This window comes from Sorex araneus, chromosome 7, assembly GCF_027595985.1.
Source record: "Sorex araneus isolate mSorAra2 chromosome 7, mSorAra2.pri, whole genome shotgun sequence".
NCBI lineage: Eukaryota > Metazoa > Chordata > Mammalia > Eulipotyphla > Soricidae > Sorex > Sorex araneus.
Window position 1 is genome coordinate 38,134,312 of NC_073308.1, and position 22,515 is coordinate 38,156,826.

Sequence of the window (22,515 nt, forward strand, 5' to 3'; positions counted from 1 at the left end):
CTTCACTGGCTATTTGGACAAAGAGCCATGTCACTTAATAACCCAGGGAAGTGAAAAAGGGAGGGAGCAAGTGGGGTGGACGCACCTTCCCGAAATGTGCCTCTTACAGCAAGCTGGGGGTTTCGGACCTAAGGGAGGGGAGGGTTTCCTGGGGAGACAAGTTTGGCTCCAGGTGTCTCCAGAGCATGGGGACAAGAGCTCTTTCCTTCTCACCAGCCCCCTCCTGCAGCCTCATCAGCTCTGGGCTGGGCGGGGATGCGGAGCGGGGACCAGACAGCGCCCCGCGGGCGGCGGCTGCCCATGCATTATGGAAGATGCAGCGCCCTGGCTCGCTCCCTGGTCCTTAAATGACAGCAAATGAGGGGAAGCCAGGAGGGTGGGGACGGGAAGGGAGAGGGAGGGGGCCGCGCCGGGGACGAGCCAGCCAGTGAGAGGAGCCGGGGAGAGGGAGGAGCACAGCCTGATGCGGAGATGCTGCAGTGGCTCGGGGCGCGCACACACACGCGCGCCCTCCGCCGCCACCGCGCCCGCCGCCACCGCACCGGGCCCGCAGCGGCAGCGAGCAGGGCTGCCCGCGGGGCTCGCGGCCGAGGGCAGCGCCCACCTGCCCCAGCCGACACCCGGCTTTCACCCCAGGTAGGTGCCAGCTGCTTTTGTCTCCCGCCTGGGGCTTACCGGGGCGATCCTCCGCGCAGGGGCTCCGCACCGCTCAGTTTCGCGCAACTTGGGAGGGGCAGAAGCCAGGCGGGAACCGAGCCCTGGACCCGTCTGACCTCCAGCTCCACCCACAGGGGCTGCCCCGTGGCTCTGCCTATGTCGGGGGCATCCTGCAGGGCCCCGACAGGCCGAGCCCGGCCCCTGGTCGGGAAGCTGGACCCCGGCAGGCAGTGTGTCTAGGAATCCCAGCCACCCCCACTCCCCGCTGCAGTACCCAGGGTCTGACCAGGGCCAGCCCCCGGGTCTCCCCCACCCCACCCCGCCACGGGTCCAGATCAGCCCCCAGGCCGCGGGATGCCCCACAAGTCTCCGGACCCCACCGAGTCTGGGTTTCTTTGCAGGGCGACCTCTCTGCAAAGTCCTCTCTGCCTCAGACCTCAGACTGGGGGTGGAGGAGAGGAAGACTGAAGGCGGGGGTGTGGAGCGCAAATTCGGGGGAAGGGCCGGGGTGAGCCCGACCGCGCCGGAGGAGACCCCGAGCTGCAGCTCCTGCCCTCCCCCACTCCAGGACCCTCTGTCCCTTGGAGAGGGAGTGGAGCCCTCCAGGAACTTTGGCTTTCCCTAAGAAAAGGGACTGTGGCTCCAAGGGGACGGGGCCACGGGCGAGCGTCCGGGTCCGGAAAGAGTGGGCACTGGTGTGGCCCAGCCCCGGGAACAACCCAGGGGTGCGGGGAAGGGGAAGTTGTACCAGTACAAAGCTGAATCCCATCCCCGGCTCACTAGGGGGCTGGCGAGACTCAGGTAAGATCTATGGGGGTACAGGAAGAGGCGCAGGGAGGGGTGGGGGGGATGTCTCTGAGGGAGTCTGGTGCTGCAGAGGACAGACGGGGACCCATCAGCCAGGACGTTGGGGGGGGGTCTGTGCACCCCTAGTGCTGCCCTGGTCCAGGAAGGCTGTTCTCAGCAGCCCCCCACCTGTCCTGCCATTCGCCCCTCCCCCACCCCTTCCTGACCTGCTCCACGCTTGGCATCCGGCTGACCCCCCAAAGCCCCCAAACTCCCTCCCAGCTGGGCTGCTGCCTTTCCAGAGGAGAAACTCATTTCCCACTGCAGACCTGGGCTCATCTGGGCGACAGTCTCAGGGTCCCCTCACAGCCTTCAGGCCTGAGAGCCCGTCACCCCCACTTAGCCTCTGCAGCCCCCACCCCCACCCCAAGCCCCACCCCCACTCGCTGACAGGAAGCAGACTGGGCTCAGGTGCAGCAGAGGGGGGGGGAAGGCTGGTGTGGCCGCTTTGGGGGTGGAGAGGACCGAGAAGGGTCTTGCAAAGGGTCTTGCGGGTACACTAAGGGGGCCCCCACCGGCCCCCCTTAGTGTAGCCAGGATGTAGAAGTGGCCAAGTGAGGCCTCTGCCACAAGGTCAAAGCTCCTCATTCCCCATGGGATCTGCCCTTTGGGGTGGGTTGGGGAGGCCAGAGTTATCCCAGGTGCCCCGGGCCCCAGCTTGTCCTGAGTGGTAGGGGAGAGGGCCTGCCCAGCTCCTGTTCTTCCTCATTCTCCATCCCTCCCGATACACCCCTGCACCTTCAACCTCCACCAGGTCCCCGCCGACCTCGGCCCCTGAAATATCCGTCCCCGCGCCTCCTCTATCTGTGCTGATCCACAGAGAAGTCCACCTGGGACTCTCAGCAGCAGGGCTGCCCCCAGCTATGTTCCCTGGCACCCAGGGGGTTTGGTTGTGCAACACCCACAAGTCAGACGTGGGCGAGACTGTATCCCGCAGACTCTCTGGGCCTCGGGCGTGCTGCCGCGGGGAGGTTGCCCAGGCAGCCCTGTAGGGGAGAGGAAGCGGAGTGAAGGGTTTGCTCTGAGAGCAGGATGGATGGTCCAGCCCCGGGACACTTCTTCCTCTGCCAAGGGGCCCTGGTGTGTGGGGAGGGGCTGCCTCTAGGGGCTCTGGAGACGGGGTTCAGGCCCCAGCCCTCAGGGGCTTGCCTGGAGCGGGGAGCGGGGAGCGGGGCTGCTTGTGGGGCTTCTCTCCCAGACTCTCCCTCCTCTGCTACTTGTCACCCTCGGGGCCCACCCTGGCCCAGACCCCTCCCCGCAACACCGCTCTGCTCCCCGGGAGATTAGCAGCATCCCGGAGGCCTGCTGGAGGCTGAGCACAGCAGCTCTCCTGGGGTTCCTGGCTCGACTGTGCGAGAGCCTGGGTTCCTGCACTGACTGAAGAGGGGCCCGGGGAGGGCCCGGGCATCCCACGGCTGCTCGTCACTGAGCCCTATCCGCAGCAGCCCCCCGACACCCGCCCCTCCTCCTGCCCTCCTGCCTCCCCCAGAGAGCCACTCCCCACCTGGCTGGGGTAGGCACTGGCAGCACAGAGAGCAGCCCTGCTCGGCACACGGCACACCCAGCACACAACACAACACACAGTGCACACAGCATACAGCAAACACAACACACAGCACATAGCACACACAGCACATAGCACACACAGCACACACAGCACATAGCACACAGCACACACAGCATACAACACAGCACACACACTTTGAACAGCACACACAGCACACAGCACACACCATATACACCACAAATAGCACACACAGCACACAGTACACATCACACAGCACACAGCACACACGGCACACACAGCACATAGCATACACAGCACACACAGCGCATAGCACACAGCACACACAGTATACAACACACACAGCACACACACTGCAAACAGCACACACACTGCAAACAGCACACACAACACACAACACACACGCCGCAAACAGCACACACAGCACAAATAGCATACACACCACACAGCATACCCAGCACACAGCACACACAGCACATATAGCACACCCAGCACACAACACACACAGCACAAACAGCACATAGTACATACAGCACACAGCACACACAGTATATAGCACACATGCACCCACAATACACACAAGACTCTCAACAAGTACAGCACACACAACATACACAGCACATACAACACACGGTACACAGCACACACAACATAGCATACATAGCACAGAACATGTAAAGCACACATAGCACACAATATACAGCACATACAACACAGCACAGCATACACAGCACACACAACACCAGCATATAAACACACGGCACACAGAATGTAAAGCACACACAACACACACAACACACTGCATAAACACAGTATACACGACACACAGGATATCAACACCCATCCACACACAACATACAGGATAAAGAACCCAACACACAGCATGCACAGCACACAGCATGCACAGCACACAGGATACACAGCACACAGGATACACAGCCCTGCATAGCAAACCCAACATATAGCATAAACACACAGCACATAAAATACACATAGCACACATAACACAACACACATAGCACACCCAACACACAGCTTATAGAACACACAGGACACACAACATATAGTACCAGTAGCACATGCCATACTGCACACACAACACACATAACACACATAGCACACAGTACACACATAACACCCAATACACCCAACACACAGCACATACAACACATAGCATACAGCACACACAGCACACAGGCACATACAACATACAGCACACATAACACATAGCATATACAACACACAACACATACTACACACAACTACAATACACATAGCACACACAACACTGCACACACTGCACACACAACACTGCACATACAATACACAGAACACAACACAGCTTATACAATACACAGGACAGACACCATACAGTACACACAGCATACACAATACTACACACATGGCTCACATAACACATATAACATCCAGCACACATAGCACACACAACACACATCACATACAACACACACAGCACACAAAACAGCTGACAGAACACACAACACCTGGCACACACAGCACACATAGCGACCAGGGCACACACAACACACAACACATATAATACAATATACACTGCACACAACACACAGAACACACAACACAGCATACATAACACACAGCACATGCAGCACTCAGGACACAGCAAACACAGTACACACAGCCCCACTGGAGTCTCCCTGGGCAGTTCCCGCGGGCCCTGAGAGGAAGCTCGTCAGACTGCCTTACACTCGAGAAGGATTCTTGCCGCCACCGGAACCGGAATCACCCTCTCACCCTGGTGTCCGTCAAAGGGCCCTTGTCCAAGCCCCACCGTGCTGCCCACCCTCCCACAGGGCAGGCCTGCCTGTGGGCAAGCCTGGAGCCCCAGCCGTCCACAGGGCAGGTTGTGATGCTCTCTCCTCATCACACCCCACTGTAAGGGTCTCTCCAGGGCCAGGGCAGGGGTGTCCGAGACTCCCCCAGTCCAGGGGCCCTAAGGGGCCTGGAGGCCGGGCTCCCCGTGCGCCAGCGAGGGCCGGGGGACAGACGGGGCAGCAGGGCCCAGGGAACCAGCGGCAGATACAAAGCTCCTCCTGAGGGGATGGAGGGGTACGCCGAGGGCGGGGACACTCGGGAGAGGCAGGGCAGAGGCCCAGCTGCAAGGCTGCCCTGTCCCCACCCCTCCTGGTGGCCCTCTGGGACAGAAGTCTCCCCAACGTCCAGTCCGCCACCAGGACCTCCTCCATCCAGCGCCTGCTGCTCCTCCCGCTGCTGGCCGCCCCACCAATGTTGCTTGTCCCCGAGAGGGTCGCGGGCAGTCCCCTGGAGGACAGGGAGGCAGTTCGTCTGGAGGACAGAGCAGCTCCTGTCCAAGGCCCTGCAGGCTGCAGTGTGTGCCTGGACAGGGCCCTGGTGCCCCCTCCTGGACCCATGGCACAGGGGGGCTCGAGTGTCCCTGTGCCCTACCTGGGGTGGCATCCCATCGATGCTTGCCGGAGCTGCCACATCCGTCCATACTATGGGGTGGGCGGGAGGAGGGACGGGCAGTCTCCTTGACCCACGCACAAGGAAGGTGACCACAGGCAAGCCCCGAATCCTCCCGCCAGTGCCCACGCATGCTAGTGTGTGTCCCTCGGGTGCTGGGTGCTGGGGCCTGCGGGAAGCTGGGCATCACGGCGGCCCAGGAAGGCGTTGCCTGTGCCTGGCCCTCCCGCCGTGCCGCAGAAAGGGAGAAGACTCAGTGGGGAGGCCAGGAGCAGTGTGGCCGCTGCAGGGCCACACGGGGCTGACACCAGCGCCCAAGTGCTGCTCGTGCCGTGACAGGGGAGAAGACCGCGGGGTCCGCTCTCACTCTCCTTGCTGCTGCTTCCTGATCCATCCTCCCCCACCCCCCACCGCCCCGTCTCCAGACTTCCCCTTGAAAGCACATTGTTCAGAGACCTGGGGACACAGTCAGGAGCTGGGACCTGAGAGGACGCATTGGGCACCCTGGACTGCCCAGTACAGGGGTCCCTGGCCACACACGCTGTCCTGTGCGAGCTCTGCCTGTCCCAAGCCCTTGGCTCCTAGGCTTAGTCATTCCTGGGCAGCAGGGCCCAGGGAACCAGCAGCAGGCACAAAGCTCTGGCCACACACGCTGTCCTGTGCAAGCTCTGCCTGTCCCAGGCCCTTGGCTCCTAGGCTCAGTCATTCCTTCGACTCCCCCAGTACCTCTGAAGCCCCAAGCCGCTCACTCCGTAGGACTGGACCCCGGGGGTGACACACCATGCCTGCCTGTACCAGCCTGGGCCCATTCATGTGCCAGGACAGCTGCTGGGGCCAGGCCCTGGGTCTGGCAGAGCTCCACTGCAGCCTTGCTCCCGATCAAAGTGCCTGCTCTGTCCCGCACATCCTATCACCTGCCAGAGGGCAGATGGGCTGCGGGGGGGCGGGGGGGGGGTGACTGACTCCTGAGTACAACTGCAGGTGGCGGCCAAGTGGCCAGGGACATAGGGTTTGTGTGACCACAGGTGGCCAAGGGCCCCCAGCACACAGGGTTTACGTGACCACAGGTTGATAGGCCCCCCGGGGATAGAGTTTGTGTAGCTGTTTCCCCAAACTCAGCCCAAGGCTGCTATTTTTAATTTTTGGTGAGTTTTTGGTTTGGGGGCCTCACCAGGGGAGCTCAGGAGCCACTCCCAGCCCTGTGCAAGCCAGGGGCTCCCAAGGGGGAGCCACGTGGTGCCGGGGATCCAACTCGGGCAAAGCTTGTGATCCAGCCTGGTGAGCTGCCGTCCTGGCCCCAATGTTGCAACCACCAGTGGCAAACTGGGTGCTACTACCTCACCTTTAGGGAGGCTCTGCGCTCAAGCTCTAGCCTACTAGACTGCATGCATGTGTGCACGCACAATTGTGTGCATGTGTGTGCATGAACATATGTGTGCATGTGCATGTGTGCGTGTGTGTATGTGTGTGTATGGGAGAGAGAGAGAGAGAGAGAGAGAGAGAGAGAGAGAGAGAGAGAGAGAGAGAGAGAGAGAGAGAGAAAGTGCGCACGTGCAGGCTTTGACACTCAATGGAGCTCCTTGAGTCTCTGTGGTGGTCCATCATCTGTGGTCCCCAAGGACAAACCCAGGTGCTTCTCAGTCCCAGTCCCTACCCACCAGGACCCCAGTGAACTGTGAGGGTCCATCTCCAGGGCCCCTGAGCCCGGAGGTGACCAGTTGAAAATGGGGTGGAACTGAGGTGTGGGGTGCAGGGTGGGTGGGTCAGCCGTGGGAACGGGAGCAGCTGTGGCGGGGGAGGACAGTGCACGGCCCTGCTGGGGGCTTGAGGAAAGTGATCCAGGCCGGGTCACAGGAAAGGAGGAGGAGGGTGCCCGGCCCTGGGCCACATCGAGCGGCAGGGGCAGCCTGACAGGTGATGGGCACGAGCCAAAGATGATTGAGAGCCTTCTCTGTGCCAGGGAGTGACTGGCCACCTTTCTGGAGCTCCGGGGCCTCTTGTTTAAAGGGAGCCGGGGGCACATGTGACTGCCGAGCACAGAGCCTGGGTGGCCCCTGACCATGGCGGAGTGTGGTCACAAACTAAAGGCAGAACTCAAACACGACAACAAGGGAACCAGGAGAGTCTGCCAGATAGGACGGGTGTAACGGAGGTGCTCTGGCTGGAAGGGCCGCGCCCTAGCCTCTCCCTTCCCCAGCCCGCTGTGAGCCGAGGAATTGCCTTGATTCCCACTGCAGGGCTTCCCTAGCCTTGCTCACCCTCCAGAGCAGCTGTGGTTAAGCGTTAGGATCCCCACTTAGCAGATGAGAAAACTGAGGCTCCCCCCGGGAAAATAGCTAGGCCAGCTCTCAGAGCTGTGAGGGATGAAGCTGGCAGCAAACCTGTCTGGATTCCCAGTCCGCAGTGGTTCATAGAGCCTGTCAGGCCCCCAGGGCTGCACTTCTAGAATCTTCCATGGCTGGGGCTGGAGCAATAGTACGGTGGATGGGGTGTTTGCCTTGTGCATGGCCAACATAGGTTAGATCTCCAGCACCCCGCCTAGTCCCCCCAACACCACCAGCATTGAGTTCCGAGTGAAAGAGCCAGGAGTAACCCCTAAGTGTCATTGGGTGATGGCATTTAATTGATGACTTAATCACAACACAGGACTCTGGGCCCGTATGTGTGTGAGTATGTGAGTATGTGTGTGTGAGTATGTGAGTGTGTGAGTTGTATATGTGGGGTCTGAGTGTGTGTATGTGTGTGTACATTAGAGTGTGTGTGTATAAGAGTTTGTGAATGTGCATGCCAGCATGTATGTGTGTGTGTGTATTGTGTAGGCATATGTGTTAGTATATATGTGAGTGTGGGTGTGAGTGTTTGCATGTGTCATATTGTGAGTGTGAGAGTGTGTGTGTGTATGTGGACATATGTGTTAGTGTATATTGAGTGTGGGCATGTATATGAGTGTGAGTGTGTGCACATGTGTTAGTGTGTACAGGTGTGAGTCCCTGTGAGTGTGTTGTGTATTGTGTGTGTGAGTTTGTGTATGTGTGTGGGCCTCTGTGTGTTTGTTGTGTTAACATGTATGTGAGTGTGAGGGTGTGTGTGAGTATGTGTCATTCAGAACAGTGCAGGCTCAGAGGATTGGCATGCTCAGGGCCCTGGTTGGCTCCTTGCACCCCAGACCACCCCCTGGGGGCCCCGGGCCCCAGATAGCTGAGCTCTCACTGCGTGACCCTGGGAAGGGGCTCGAGGGGAGAAGCTTGAACAAAGCCAGGATGGGTGTACTGGGAAATGCCAGGGGGTGGACTGGGGTCAGAACCTCAAGGGGGTCAGTCAGTGTTGGGGTTGAGGTGGTCTCTGAAGGAGGTGGGTGTGAGATCCGGCTGTCACCCCACCCCTCACACCCAGCTTCCAGCCCCCCTCCTCCCTGACAGTCTGGGGCCTGCCCGCCCCTCCCTGCCTCTTCCCTCCTCTCCTCTTCTTCCCCTCCCCCTCCCTAAAAACCAGAAAGGGTGGAGGGGTGAACAAGGGCTGACTCCAAGCCCTTAGGAGCCCCTTCTCCCCAAGGGAGTGGCCGTGGGCCCACGAACTTTAGCCCCCACACTGGGTGCAGGGCAGAGTCCTCTGGGGTCCTCTCACCCGCCCTGTCCATTTGTCTGTTCCTGTCTCGGGACACCCAGAATGGGCCAGGACAGCACCAGGGTGGTCCAGTGCACCCAGGCCAGGATAGCTCCCAGGCTGGGTTGGGACAGCACCTAGGCCCAGACGGTGCACCCAGGCCGGGACAGCACCCAGCCCCTCAGCTCCAGCTCCCCCAGTCTCAGATAGCAGGGCCTGGCAGCACCCACTGGAGTGAGGAGCACCCACAGTGCTCCCAGGGCTGTGCCAGGCTCTCAGCCCCTCTCTGCTCGCCCAGTGCAGTGTTGAGAGCAAGTCAGAGACAGCACCCCGAGACTCAGCACCCCAGAGTGGGCAGGCTGGCCTAGCCACATGGAAGGGACCCTGACTAGCTCTGGGGGTCCCCCTCAGCCCCAAGAGCCCACTGGAACCTGCTCCCCTCCGGGCAGAAGGGTGGGGGCTGTGGGCCCAAGGGCGGGAGGCGGGGGTGCAGGGGGCTTCCTGCCTCCTTCCCCCCTGCCCTCCTTCACACAGGCCTGTCCAGGCCCTTCAAGGCTATGGCTGTGTCAGGCACAGGGGCAGGCCCTGAGCAGGGCTCTGGGGAGGGGCAGAGCCTCCCGCCCTTCTCACCAAATGCACTCCCCAAGGGGCTCATCAGCGCCCCCACCAGTCAGCAGGAGACCACAGGCCCCCCCAGTCACTAGCGGAAGATGCTCTTAGCGCCCCTCATCTGGCTGGGACCTGTTCCCTCTGGACCCCACACCAAGGGCCATTAGCGGGGCAGTGGGCAGGTGGGTTCTCGCCAGAGCCAACCAGCCGCCCTCTGCTCCCTGAGCAGCACCCCCTGGCTGTGGGGCGTGGTGGGTTCCCCCCAGAGCCAGACTCCCAGCGGGGCGGTGGGAGACACTCTGCCTGGGAGGCCCGTGTAATGGCCCAGCCCTTCCCCGGGACGTGCCTGGACAGCGGCACCCCCTGCCCGTAGGATGGGCCCTCCCGCAGCACAGCTCCCCCACACGCCGGGATGGACCCTCCCGCAGGCTGTGGGCAAAAGTGGAGGGTGATTGAGCTCCTCTTCCCACCCCAGCACCCCCTGGCCTCCCGCTGTGCCCGAGCCGACTGGCCCCCTCCCCTCTGCACAGCGCTGCCCGGGGACCTCCAGCATGGGGACATCTGTCAGGAGGGGCTCACACCCACTGCTGCTGGTCGCCATGGCCCTCGTCTCCTCCTCAGGTAAGAAGGGTCCCTGCGCTGGGGAAGTTGGGGTGTTTGTGGAATCACTCGCCCCTCGGCTAAGCGTGTGGACTGCTGAAGCGGCTTCCTAAGCAGTTTTCCCACCCGTGGAGTCCCCGTCCCGGGGGTCAGGAGAGGACAGGAGATGAAAGAGGACTGATCCACGGTGGGCAAGTGTGTATTCTCCAGGCGGCTAGGGAACCCCGGGGCTCTCTCTCGCCCGTGCCTCTGTTCGGTGGTCTCGGGCCTCTTCCCCTCCCGGGATGGCCAATGCCATGGGCAGGTGAAGGAGGAAGTGAGGGCCAGGCTGGTTGGTGGTCAGTTGCCGCTTATTCCATTCTCCCCACGCGCCTGCTCCAGTCTCTCTAAGCTCCTCATTCCAGTCTCACACTGCCCCTCGTTCCCGTCTCCTCCTGTCTCTCCCATGGTCCCACTTGGTCTCTCATCAATCCCAACTCCCCGTGCTGGGGTAGCAACCACACCCCATCCAGTGGTAGCACAATCAACAAATGAAAAGCCCTTCTTCTGCTCAAGGGCAAAATAACACCTAGGGGCGTTTCTCCTCTCCTTAGCCCAAAAACTTAATTAACATTTTAATTCCACTTCTTAATATTAGTTATTTTCTATGGACACAGGAAGAGATACATTAAGCTTGTAGGATGGCTTTCCTGGGGACATCTCGCTATAGATCTCAGACTACAGTGCTCAGGCCAGATTAATCTTTCCTAACCCTAGTAGGGTCCTAACCTAGTTGTTACTTTCTGGATCGTGACAGAATTTGTCCATGACTCTGCTCTTAACTTATAGTTAAGTATTATGGCGCTTTGGCCTGGCCCATTTCGATGCCAGGGTAGCTCACAGCTTGCCTGGGGCCCATCCAGTCGCTCATTGGGACCCTGCTTTTAGGGTGTTAGGAAGTAAGGGCAACTGAGGCTTAAGTGGAGAGAGCAGATGCTCAGGGGTGAATATCATTCAGAGTCATTAACAAAAGCATAGCATTAACTGTCTTCCTGTGTCTATACAAAAAGGACATTACTCTGAATTAACTATGCAAAGGACTTAAGGAGAAGAGAAAAGCGATATTTACAAGTTAACAGAGTCTGATTAGGAGATAAAGGTGATTGGCCAGTTGGGGAAGCAGAGCACAAAGAATGAGGTTACAAATAAACACAGAGAAATGGGAGCACTGTGATGGGAGTAAACCAGTAAACCTAAGCTCTCCATGGCAAGGTGGAAAGGACAAACCAGCTTTGCCACTGATACCACATGGCCCCCTGAGCACTGCCAGGTGTGGCCCAGAAACAAAAAACTTAGTTCTCCCCCCAGAGCCTCACCAGGATATGTCTCTCATACCCGACAGCACAGGCCCTTAGAACCACATCTTGAGGACCTTGATTTGAGCCACCGAGCTGGCAGAGATCACCAAGAGTGCTCTTTTAGGGCAGAGAGAGAGAGACAGAGAGAGAGAGAGAGACAGACAGACAGACAGAGAAAGAGAGAGGACAGAGACAAAGAAAGAGGAGAGAGGAGAAACAGAGAGACGGGGAGAGAGAGGAGAGAGAGAGAGATAGAGAAAGACAGAGGAGAGAGACAGAGGAGAGAAAGAGAGAGGAGAGAGAGGAGAGAGAGAGAGAGGAGAGACAGAGTGGAGGGAGGAAGGGAGGGGAGAGAGAGGGGAGAGAAAGGGAGGGAGAGAGGGGGAGAGGAGGGGAGAACGGGGGTTAAGGTGCTGGCCTTGATGCTGAGTCCATTCGTTCCCTTTGCCAGGCCCTAGCACCATCCTGAGAAGTGTCCTTAGTTTTGTGTCCCCACGTGTCAGGGGCCTCAGAGCCTTCCTGGGACTTTGTGTGATGAGAAAGTGTCCCACACTGGTGCTGGCCTGTTGAGGGGCTCCTTGGGCTGTGGCTGTGCCTCTGGATGGCTCATTTGGCTGGGGACACACCAAGTGGTACTCGGGGCTGCTCCCAGCTCTGTGCTCAGAAGTGAGCCCTGGCAGAGTGCAGGGTATGGTACCAAGAAAGTGACAAGACAGGGGTGTGACACAGGGTGGAGTATGACAGAACAGGGATGTGACAGGACAGGGGTGTGAGAAGACAGGGGTGTGACACAGGGCTGGGTGTGAAAGGACAGGAGTGTGACAAAGGCAAGAGTGTGGCACAGGACAGAGGTTTGACACGGGGCAGGGCTGAGATAGGAGAGAGGAGAGACGCAAGACAGGGCTGTGACAGGAGAGGGATTTGACACAAGGCCGTCCCTCCAGAGTCACCCAGGGCCATCCCTCTTGAGACACCCACAGCTGTCCCTCCTCACGGTCACCCACGGGCCTCCAATGTCCTGGGTTCCCTTCCACCCCTAGCCGGGCCTTGGCAGGGCTCAGGGGTCGGGCTGGTTAGTGCTGGGACGGGAGGCAGGTTTCTTGACGCCCTGGGCCAGCGCTGCCGCGTCCCTTGGGGTCCAGTCTACAGAGACTCAAGGTCCTGCAGGCAAAAGGGCCAGTGCGTGGGTCACACTTCCCACAGCCCCCAGCCCGGAGCCAGGCAGACAGCAGACCCTCAAAGCAGGCTGCGGGACGCGGGGAACTCCGAGTGATTCGACCCCGGAGGGAAGGAGGCTGTAGCTCTCTGCTGCCCCACCCCCGCCCTCCGCCTTCTCGCACCAGACCCTCCCGGGCTCCAGAGAGCTTGGCTGGGGGCAGCCTGGACAGGGTGGGAAGGATTTCCCGTCATGGCTCCCTGCAGAGCCTCAGGCCCCGGGTGTGCCCCCACCTGCAGCGTGGAGCTCAGCCTGGGGAACCACCGCCACCTTCGGGCCCGTCTTTGAAGACCAGCCCCTGAGCCTGCTGTTCCCAGAGGAGTCCACAGAGGAGAAGGTCACGCTGACGTGCCGCGCCCGAGCCAGCCCCCCAGCCACCTACCGGTGAGGCCCCGACCCAGCCCTGCCCGCCCAGTGGGCCCAGCAGGGGCCTGGGTGCCCCCCCGCCCTACCCCCTCCACCAGGCCCAGTAAGGGGTCTCACGGGCCCCCTCTGCCCCCACCCTGCCCGGTCCAGCCAGGGGCCTCAGGGCCCCCTCCTGCCCTGCCCCCCATGGACCCAGCAGGGGTCTCAGGGTCACCCTCCGCCCCTACTCCCTGCGAGGCCCAGTCCAAGCTCTCGGGGTCCCCCCTGCCCCCACCCAGCCAGGGGTCTCAGGGCCCCCTTGCCTCTCCTGCAGGTGGAAGATGAACGGCACCGACCTGAGCCTTCAGCCAGGTGGTCGCCACCAGCTGGTGGGGGGCAACCTGGCCATCCTGAACCCCAGCAAGGCCCAGGACGCAGGCGTGTACCAGTGCCTGGCCACCAACCCCGTGGGCACTGTGGTCAGCAGGGAGGCTGTGCTGCGCTTTGGCTGTGAGGCCCCGGGCTGCGGAGAGGTGGGCGGGGGGAGCGGGGACTGGGAACCTCCAAGAGGCGTGCCTCGGGCAGGCTGGCCCCCCCCAAGCCCCCTGAGCTGCTCTTCCCCAGGCTGGGCGGGCCTGAGGCCTGTCTGTGACTCAGTTCTGCAGGAATTCTCCAAGGAGGAGCGAGACCCGGTGAAAACCCACGAAGGGTGGGGGGTGATGCTGCCCTGTGACCCTCCTGCCCACTACCCAGGTGAGCCTTGGCCCGGGGGTGGGGGCGGGGTGCCAGCTGCTCCTCTGGGCAGGGGTGAGTGTTCCTGGGCCCTGCACGCCTGTCCTCAGTGCTCCTGGGCGTCCCGCAGTGCTGCCCTGCCTCCCCCATCAGACTGGGGGTCCCTGGGGGCAGTAATGAAGTCACGCCCTCCCTCTGCCCCCCCTCGGCCCTCCTCGGCCCCCTGAGCTCTCAGGGCCAGGGCCGCCCCCTCTCACCTCCGCCTCCTCAAACTCCCCCCGCCTAGGTCTCTCTTACCGTTGGCTCCTCAACGAGTTCCCCAACTTCATCCCGACGGACGGGCGTCACTTCGTGTCCCAGACCACCGGGAACCTGTACATCGCGCGCACCAACGCCTCCGACCTGGGCAACTACTCGTGCCTGGCCACCAGCCACCTGGACTTCTCTACCAAGAGCGTCTTCAGCAAGTTCGCTCAGCTCAACCTGGTGGCCGGAGGTCAGGCAGGGCGCCGGGGCGGGCGGCGGCCGGAGCGGCTCCAGGCAGTGTCCAGGGCCAGAGCAGCGTGGTCGGGGCGGGGGGTGGTGGGGTCGGGGGAGACTCTGGCTTCAGGCACCCAAGAGGCCCAATCCCTGTGTCCACAGACTCCCGCCTCTTCGCGCCCACCATCAAGGCCCGGTTCCCCGCGGAGACCTACGCGCTGCTGGGCCAGCAGGTCACCCTGGAGTGCTTCGCCTTCGGGAAGTAGGTAGTCGGAGGGCGCCGGGCTGGCCAGAGACAAGGGCAGGGACAGCTCGGTGCCCCTCGCCAGGGGTCTAGAGGGTGCTGGGCGCCGGGGACAGAGCCCCTCCGGGGACTGAGCACTGCCGGGTGCAGCTCTGGGCCCCCAGGGCCAGCACCCACCGCTGACTCCCGGCTCCTGCATAGACAGCTCACCCCTGGCCGGGTAGGAGGCTGTGCAGACCCAGGCCCGCCCCTCGCTGGCCGGGAGAGGGCCACACGCCCGCACCCTTCTCTTCTGCACCCCAGGACACTCGGTGCCCCATGCCATCTCCAGTGCCCCAGGGGTGCTGCCTCCTCAGCCCTCCCAGCAGCCCTAGGACCTAGCACTGTCGGCCCACCTGGAAGTCTCCGAGCACTGGTGGGCCTGAGCAGCAGCCAGATGTGTGTCGCCAGGGGCCTCGGGCCCTGCTTTAGAGATCTCTCCCCCGAAAGATAAAGTGATTCTGAGTCTCAGCTCACCTTCCCACACTGCTCATTGGTAGCTGAAACCCCTCTGAGAAGTAGAGGCAGGGCCCTGTTGGTGACGGGGGTCCCCTGGTGAAGGAGGCAGGCCCAGGAGAGGTGGGGAGCAGAAGAGGGACAGGCCAGTGTAGGGGAGAGGGAATAGGAGGGGAGGGAAGAGAGAAAGGGGTAGGGAGGGAGGGGAAAGGAGAAAGGGTGGGCAGGGAGAGGGGGAGTGAAGGGAGAGAGGAAGGGAGGGAAGAGAGAGGGAGGGAGGGAAGAGAGAGGGAAGGAGGGAGGAAGAGAGAGAGGGTAGGGAGAGAGAGAGGAGGGGAGGGAAGAGAGGGAGGGAGGGAGGGAAGAGAGGGAGGGAGGGAGGGAGGGAGGGAAGAGAGAGGGAGGGAGGGAGGGAAGAGAGAGAGGGCAGGGAGAGAAAGGAGGGGAGGGGAGAGAGGGAGGGAGGAAGGGGGGAAGAGAGAGAGGGCAGGGAGAGAGGGAGAGAAGGGGAGGGAAAGGGCGGGGCAGCGGGTGGGGGGCTTCCTTGTTCTTGCTCCTTTCTCCCTGTGCTTCGGCCCCTCCTCTCCTCTCTCCCTCTGCTCCTTCCCAGGCCTGGGGTCCCGCTGCCAGGGCTGCCCCCTCACCTGCCCCGAGAGAGGTGGCAGGCACAGGGGAGTGCCTCGCTCAGCCTGGCCCCTCTGGCTTTGTCTCCCTGCCAGCCCTGTGCCCAGAATCAAGTGGCGCAAAGTGGAAGGCTCCTTGTCCCCGCAGTGGGCCACGGCCGAGCCCACCCTGCAGATCCCCAGCGTCAGCTTTGAAGACGAGGGCACCTACGAGTGTGAAGCCGAGAACTCCAAGGGCCGAGACACTGTGCAGGGCCGCATCATCGTGCAGGGTACGGCGCTGGGCCACCCCGGGCATGCCCGCGCCCTCGAGCAGACACTGACCGAGGGGCAGAGTTGGGCTTGCTCAGGCCTTCTGGAATGGGAAGAGGCTACCCGTTTCAGCGGGGGCTGCAAAAGACACAAGGAAAGCTTTCCTATCATTGAAACCGCTGCCACAGTACCTGGCCGGGGCCCACTGGTGGCTTTCTGTAGCCCCTGGCCCCTAACCCGTTCCAAATGCTGATGGCGCCCTCTGCTGTCCTTTGTAAGAACTGCAGCTCTGCGATGCCCTCAAAGGGCCAGAGGCTCCCCAAGGCCCCGCCCAGCCTTTCTCCCTCTTGCTCCCCACAGCTCAGCCTGAGTGGCTCAAGGTGATCTCAGACACGGAGGCCGACATTGGGTCCAACCTGCGCTGGGGCTGTGCGGCGGCGGGCAAGCCCCGGCCCACGGTGCGCTGGCTGCGGAATGGGGAGCCCCTGGCCTCTCAGGTAGGAGAGCTGGGGCTCCCCGGAGTCCGGGCTGTCCCTGCCCCCTGCCCGCCTGTCCCTCACCATGCAGACCGCCCCCCAAGAGGAAGCTTTTCTGGGCCGTCAGGGCGCCGTGGGGGTGGTGTTCCACGCTTCTCTCCCTCCCAGAGCTCCCTGGCCACGGGCTGGACAGCTAGAGCCCCCCCTAACCCCCAGCAGAAGGTCCGGGGTCTGCCCCAGTGTCCCCAGCCTACCTGCTTCTGTCCACTTGATGCCCTGTGCAGGGTCCCGGGGCTCCAGCTCGCCCAGAAATATGACTGGGCGGCTGCACACCCCCACGCCGAGTCCCCCCACCTTCCACCTTGGTCGGTCCTTTGACCCGGATTCTGACCTCTGCCCTGGCCTGCGGGCTCCTGTGCACAGGCCCGGGTGGAGGTGCAGGCCGGGGACCTGCGGTTCTCCAAGCTGAGCCTCGAGGATTCGGGCATGTACCAGTGCGTTGCAGAGAACAAGCACGGCACCGTCTATGCCAGCGCCGAGCTGTCCGTGCAGGGTGAGAGGCCGGGGGCACGAGGGATGCTGCAAGCACTTGAGGGGTCTGCCTCACAGCCTTTCCACGCAAACACACACACACACTCACACAGGCATGCACACACACACTCACACACACTCACACAGGCATGCACACACACATTCACACAGGCATGCACACACGTGCACACAAGACTCCACACGCATGTATACACACAGACATACACGCACACACCAACACAGGCATACACACAAACACACATGCATTCAAACATATATATACACAAACACATGGGATATGTACATGTGCACACATGTACATGTAGACAAGCACACAAACACAAGTGAGTGCACACACACACACAGTCTCCTGAGACTTCCAACAGCTTCTGAGTGGAACTCAAGCTCTTGAGGCAGGAGTGAGGGCCCGTGTGAGGGGTTCCAAGGCCAGATGCCGGTGCCGGGGCCACTCCTGGGATTGCAGTGGCCAACATCAGAGTGGGCGGCTCTGGGAAGAGGCAGCAAAAGTCACTGAAAAAATGCATCAATTAGTTTTGACTTGAACACAGCTCTTTGGGCTAGAAAGAGTGACAAGGTCCTTGTCTCCTGTGATTCTGTTTCTTGATCTTGGGGGGGTGAGGGGGACCCCACATAGAGGCTTGGCGTGCTCCTGGCTCTGTGCTGAGAGTCACTGCTGGCAGTGCTCAGGCCGCCGTATGGAACGGCAGGGATGGAGTGGAGGAAGCCAAGGACCTGCACCTGTGAGCCTCTCCGGCTCTGCCTCTTGAATTCCCATGTCAGCTCTGCGGCCGTCACCCAGCTGTGGCGAGGCTGAAGTGAGAAGGCAGGTGGAGCCAGGGACTGCCCGTCACGGGGCAGCTTCCCAGTGGGCAGGAGCAGGCACTCGTCCTCCGCTTGCGTCTTGGTTCACGAGGAAGACTGTTCCAGGGCACCTCCATGCTGGGCCAGGGAAATCCGACTCCCCAGACAGACAGGCGTGTGATCTGATATGGGGCCAGCGGGGAAGATCTGAGGGATTTCCAAACAAGATGCCCAAGGACCTGAGGCAGGAGCCACCAGGTGCACTGCAAGGGCAGGGACAGGCGGGAGGACAGAGGTGACCGAGGGCCCTCTCCTGCACCCATCGTCCTCATCATGAGTTTGAAAGTCCCCCTGGGTGGGGGGATTTGCCGTTCCTGTGGGAGGCCCAGGTACACTCCCTGGCACTGTGGGTCCCCGAGTCTCATGGGAGCGACTGCTGAGCGTTGCCAGGTAGGACCCCCAAATAAGACAAAATAAAGAATAGACCTGGAGCGCAGAGCTGGAGTCAAGGAGGGGCTCTTCAGGGCTGCCCTGGCTGAGTCCAGAGGGGGTAGGGCTGTGGGTGAGAGGGGGTAACTGTGGGTGGGGGTAACTGTGGGAGGGGGTAACTGTGGGTGGGGGGCTGGGGGTTGCTTCCGGGAGTTTCTCACAGGCCAGTCACCGAGAGTGCAAGCACCCAGCAGGCAATCAAGTGGCTCCCTAACAGGGCAGTGGCCACTCAGGGCTCCGGGTGATGAGCTGCCCTTTCTTTCCAGCTCTGGCCCCGGATTTCAGGCTGAATCCTGTAAGGCGCCTGATCCCTGCAGCGCGAGGCGGAAAGGTCGCCATCCCCTGCCAGCCCCGGGCAGCCCCGAAGGCTGAGGTGCTCTGGAGCAAAGGCACTGAGATTCTGGTCAACAGCAGCAGGTAAGACTCTTCCCCAGGGGCACCTCTCCCCTCTCCTCCCCAGCGATACCCCCTCCCCTTCTTCTTATTTTTTTTTTGTCACACCCGGTGATGCACAGGGGTTACTCCTGGCTCTGCACTCGGGAATCACTCCTGGCAGTGCTCAGGGGACCACATGGGATGCTGAGAATCGACCCGGGTTGGCGGCGTGCAAGGGAAACGCCCAACCTGCCGGGCTATCGCTCCAGCCCCAACCCCCTCCTCTTCTTTTTCTGTTCTTTCCTTTCTCCCCCTCCTCCTCTTCCTCCCCTTTCCTCACCCTTCCCTCCCCTTACCCCCTCTTTCTCTCTCCCTTTAATCCGCCTTCCCCTCCCCTCACTCAGCTCTTTTCCTTCCCCCTCCTCCTCACCTCCATTCTCTCTCTCCTCCCCCCTTCCTCCTCCATCTCCCTCTTCCCCTCCATGCTCCGTTCTGCCCTTTCCATGACTCCATACGGCAGATCCCCTCTGTCCTTGCCACAGACTGACTGTCACTCCGGAGGGGACATTGATCATTAGGAACATCAGTAGGTCCGACGAAGGCAAATACACCTGCTTTGCTGAGAACTTCATGGGCAAAGCCAACAGCACTGGCATCCTGTCTGTCCGAGGTGAGGCCTGCTGAGCTGTCGTCTTGATCCCATGGTCCTCCTTGTCTGGCCTTGAGGACACCCCAGGGTTCTGTCACTGCCCATAGTCAAGCACCGAGGCGTCTTCGGCTGCCCTCTCCCTCCTGCACAATGCTGCTGCCAGACTGGGGTGATGGGCCGGAACCTTCTCCCCATTCCTGAGGCTGACCCCTAGCCCCGAGTCCCCGATTGCCCTGTCTGGTCACTTGTCTGTCCCCCCCCCCCCCACTCACCCACAGGGATTGTTTTCTCTGCAGATGCAACCAAGATCACCCTCGCCCCCTCTAGTGCCGACATCAACCTGGGTGACAACCTGACCCTGCAGTGCCACGCCTCTCACGACCCCACCATGGACCTCACCTTCACCTGGGCCCTGGATGGCTTCGCCATTGACTTTGACAAACCTGGCGCCCACTACCGCCGGGCCAGCATGGTGAGTCTGAGGTCCACTGACCCCCTCTGGCTTCTCCCTGGTGGCCAGATCCGGGTGTCCTGCAGTCTTGTCCATGCATGGGGCCCCAGCGCCCAGCCTCTTCCCTGAGCCTCACCCACAGTCACCCCTTCATCTGGGTGACTGCCCACCCTCAGGTGGTGGCATCCTAGGGACCCTTGAAGGGCAGGGATGGGCCTCTGGATGGATTCCAGGGGCCCGCTGACCCTCAAACCTCTGCTCTGACAGTCTGACCCAGGCATTGCTGTCTAGCCGGGAGGGCTTCATGGAAGGGGTGGGGAGTGGCTACCTGGGCAGTTGGGAACAGTGGGCCAGGGACCTTGCGGGGAGGGGTCAGGGAGCAGGACTCGCCCCCTCCCCAGCCAGGCTGCCTCCTCTGACCCGCAGAAGGAGACGGTGGGCGATCTCACCCTCCTGAACGCACAACTGAGCCACGGCGGGAAGTACACGTGCACAGCCCAGACCGTGGTGGACAGCGCGTCCAAGGAGGCCACCGTCCTGATCCGAGGTGACTCCCAGAGACCCGGGCTTTTATTTCTTCCAGCTGACTCACCCCACCCCGCCCCAAACACACACACACACAACCACTGAAATCCACAGGACCGAATATTCTTCCTCCAAAGCCCAAGATTCTAAAGTTCTCTCTGGGGAACATCCTGAGACTGGAGAACTTTCCTCAGGCTGAAGTTTTGAACACATCTTGCTGAGAAATCTGGTCCCTGTGAGATCTACAACACGTGTGGGCTCTCGTGGGCTCTGACCCCCAGTCAATCCCCAAGCCCAGAGCCTGGGACAGTCCCTGCTCCCTGCCCCTTGCTTGGCCGGCCTCCCTCTGGACTGTGTTTGCTCTGCCCTCTGCTGTCCCAGCTCAGTACTGCAGCAGCTGACTCGCATTGGAAGCTGCCCCCTTCAGACTCCTGTTCTCTGGCTTCTCCTTGCAGGTCCCCCGGGTCCCCCCGGGGGCGTGGTAGTGAGGGACATCGGCGACACCACTGTCCAGCTCAGCTGGAGCCGTGGTTTTGACAACCACAGCCCCATTGCCAAGTACACGCTGCAAGCCCGCAGCCTGCCTGCAGGGATGTGGAAACAGGTCCGCACCAGTAAGTGTGAGCGCCCCCTGCTGGGTGCGGGAAGGCAGGTCATGTGCCCAGGTGGGTTTGGGGGGCTTGGGGATGCCCAGATGGGCCGCAGTCAGCACAGCCCAGGCCCGCGGCCAGCAGAGTCCTCCCACAGTTGGAGAAGGGTACACGTGGCCCGAAAGGATTGTCAAGACTCGTACGGGGCTGTGAAAACCCTTGGGCCGGGGTCGGGTATGCACAGCATGGGTGGGATTCCAGGGAAGAGCTCTGCTGACTTTTCCCTGGTCTGTGAAAAGGGCCTGCGGACTTGTCCATGGCAGGTCCCTAGAGGCTGCAGAGGCATGACTTGGGCCCAGTCCCTGCCTGTCTCCATCCAGACCCCTCTGCTGCTGGTGCCTTGCAGATCCTGCCAACATCGAGGGCAATGCCGAGACCGCCCAGGTGCTGGGCCTCACTCCCTGGATGGACTATGAGTTCCGGGTCTTAGCCAGCAACATTCTGGGCACGGGGGAGCCCAGTGGACCTTCCAGCAAGATCAGGACCAAGGAAGCGGGTCAGTGTCCCCAGCAGCCCCCCACCAAGTTACTTCTGGTCACAAAGCCGAGTCCTCCTCCTGGCGTGAACCATGGGGGAAGTAGTTAGCTGAGCTGTGGCATGGCTCACTGGCTGCAGACCCCCTATCATCAGAGGAGAACAGCACTCATGCCAGGGTCGGGAGACAGCCCCTCCACAGGGAGAACCATCCTTTGTGTAAAGGCAGAGCAAAGAGTGCCTTAAACATGGAAAGGAAGCTGGGACCAGAGAGATAGTACAGTGGGTAGGTGCTTATCTTGCACGCATCAGATTTCCGGTTGGTTCCCTAGCACCACCAGGAGTGATCCCCGAGGAAGTGAGCCCTGAGCACCTCTAGGTATGGCCCAAAACCAAATTAAAAAATAAAAGAAAGACAGAAAGGACCTGAGAGATGCTTATTAAGGAATTTGCTTTGTATTCTGTGGACCCCAGAACTACATATGGTCCCACAAGTACTAGGCCAGAAAATCAAACTCCAGAACAATAACAAGCAAGGGAGTGTGATGAGGTCAGAATCCAATTCTAGGTGCTGGAGAGTCAGTACAGGGGGTAAGATCAGGCTTTGCAGGCACCTGAGCCCAGTTGGAATCCCAGCATTGCTTGTGGTCCTGGAAGCACTGTCAGGAGCACAGAATCTGGAGGAATCCCTGAGCATTGCAGGGTGGGACCCAGAAAAGAAAAAAATATTCTGCATTTAGAACTGGAAGGATAGCAGGTCATCAGCTGCTTTGCATCAACCCGACACAGGCTTGGGCTTAGACAATACTTAAGGTTTACTCCCCGAACGCTGCCAGGAATGATTCCTAAACACAGAGCCCGGAGTAAGCGCAGTGGCTGTAACCCTAAACCGCCTCCCCAAATAGTAAAAATTGCAAAACTGGGAGGGGTCACGTGGCAGAGCCTGAACATGAATTTAGGACCATGGTTGTGAAAGAAGGAGTGTGTGCGTATGTGCTCTCATGCTCTGTGTGTATGTGGTGTGTGTGTGTGTGTGTGTGTGTGTG

General features: G+C 60.8%; 1 protein-coding gene across 4 annotated transcripts in view; it reads left to right on the forward strand.

Moving 5' to 3' along the window:
- Positions 1-445: 445 nt before the first annotated feature.
- The window catches only part of CNTN2 (contactin 2), a 30,532-nt gene continuing 8,462 nt past the window's right edge, over positions 446-22,515 (forward strand). Inside the window, exons 1-16 of one of the 4 annotated variants that reach the window (XM_055144528.1) lie at positions 446-636; positions 10,179-10,324; positions 13,063-13,240; positions 13,536-13,711; positions 13,859-13,954; positions 14,220-14,429; positions 14,576-14,675; positions 15,872-16,047; positions 16,388-16,524; positions 16,927-17,056; positions 18,612-18,762; positions 19,263-19,390; positions 19,666-19,841; positions 20,247-20,367; positions 20,801-20,959; positions 21,342-21,491. In XM_055144528.1, the coding sequence (XP_055000503.1) occupies positions 464-636; positions 10,179-10,324; positions 13,063-13,240; positions 13,536-13,711; positions 13,859-13,954; positions 14,220-14,429; positions 14,576-14,675; positions 15,872-16,047; positions 16,388-16,524; positions 16,927-17,056; positions 18,612-18,762; positions 19,263-19,390; positions 19,666-19,841; positions 20,247-20,367; positions 20,801-20,959; positions 21,342-21,491 (2,407 nt within the window). In that variant the 5' untranslated portion in view covers positions 446-463. The remainder of the gene's footprint in view (positions 637-10,178; positions 10,325-13,062; positions 13,241-13,535; positions 13,712-13,858; positions 13,955-14,219; positions 14,430-14,575; positions 14,676-15,871; positions 16,048-16,387; positions 16,525-16,926; positions 17,057-18,611; positions 18,763-19,262; positions 19,391-19,665; positions 19,842-20,246; positions 20,368-20,800; positions 20,960-21,341; positions 21,492-22,515) is intronic. The other 3 variants (XM_055144530.1, XM_055144531.1, XM_055144532.1) reach the window with 3 other exon arrangements.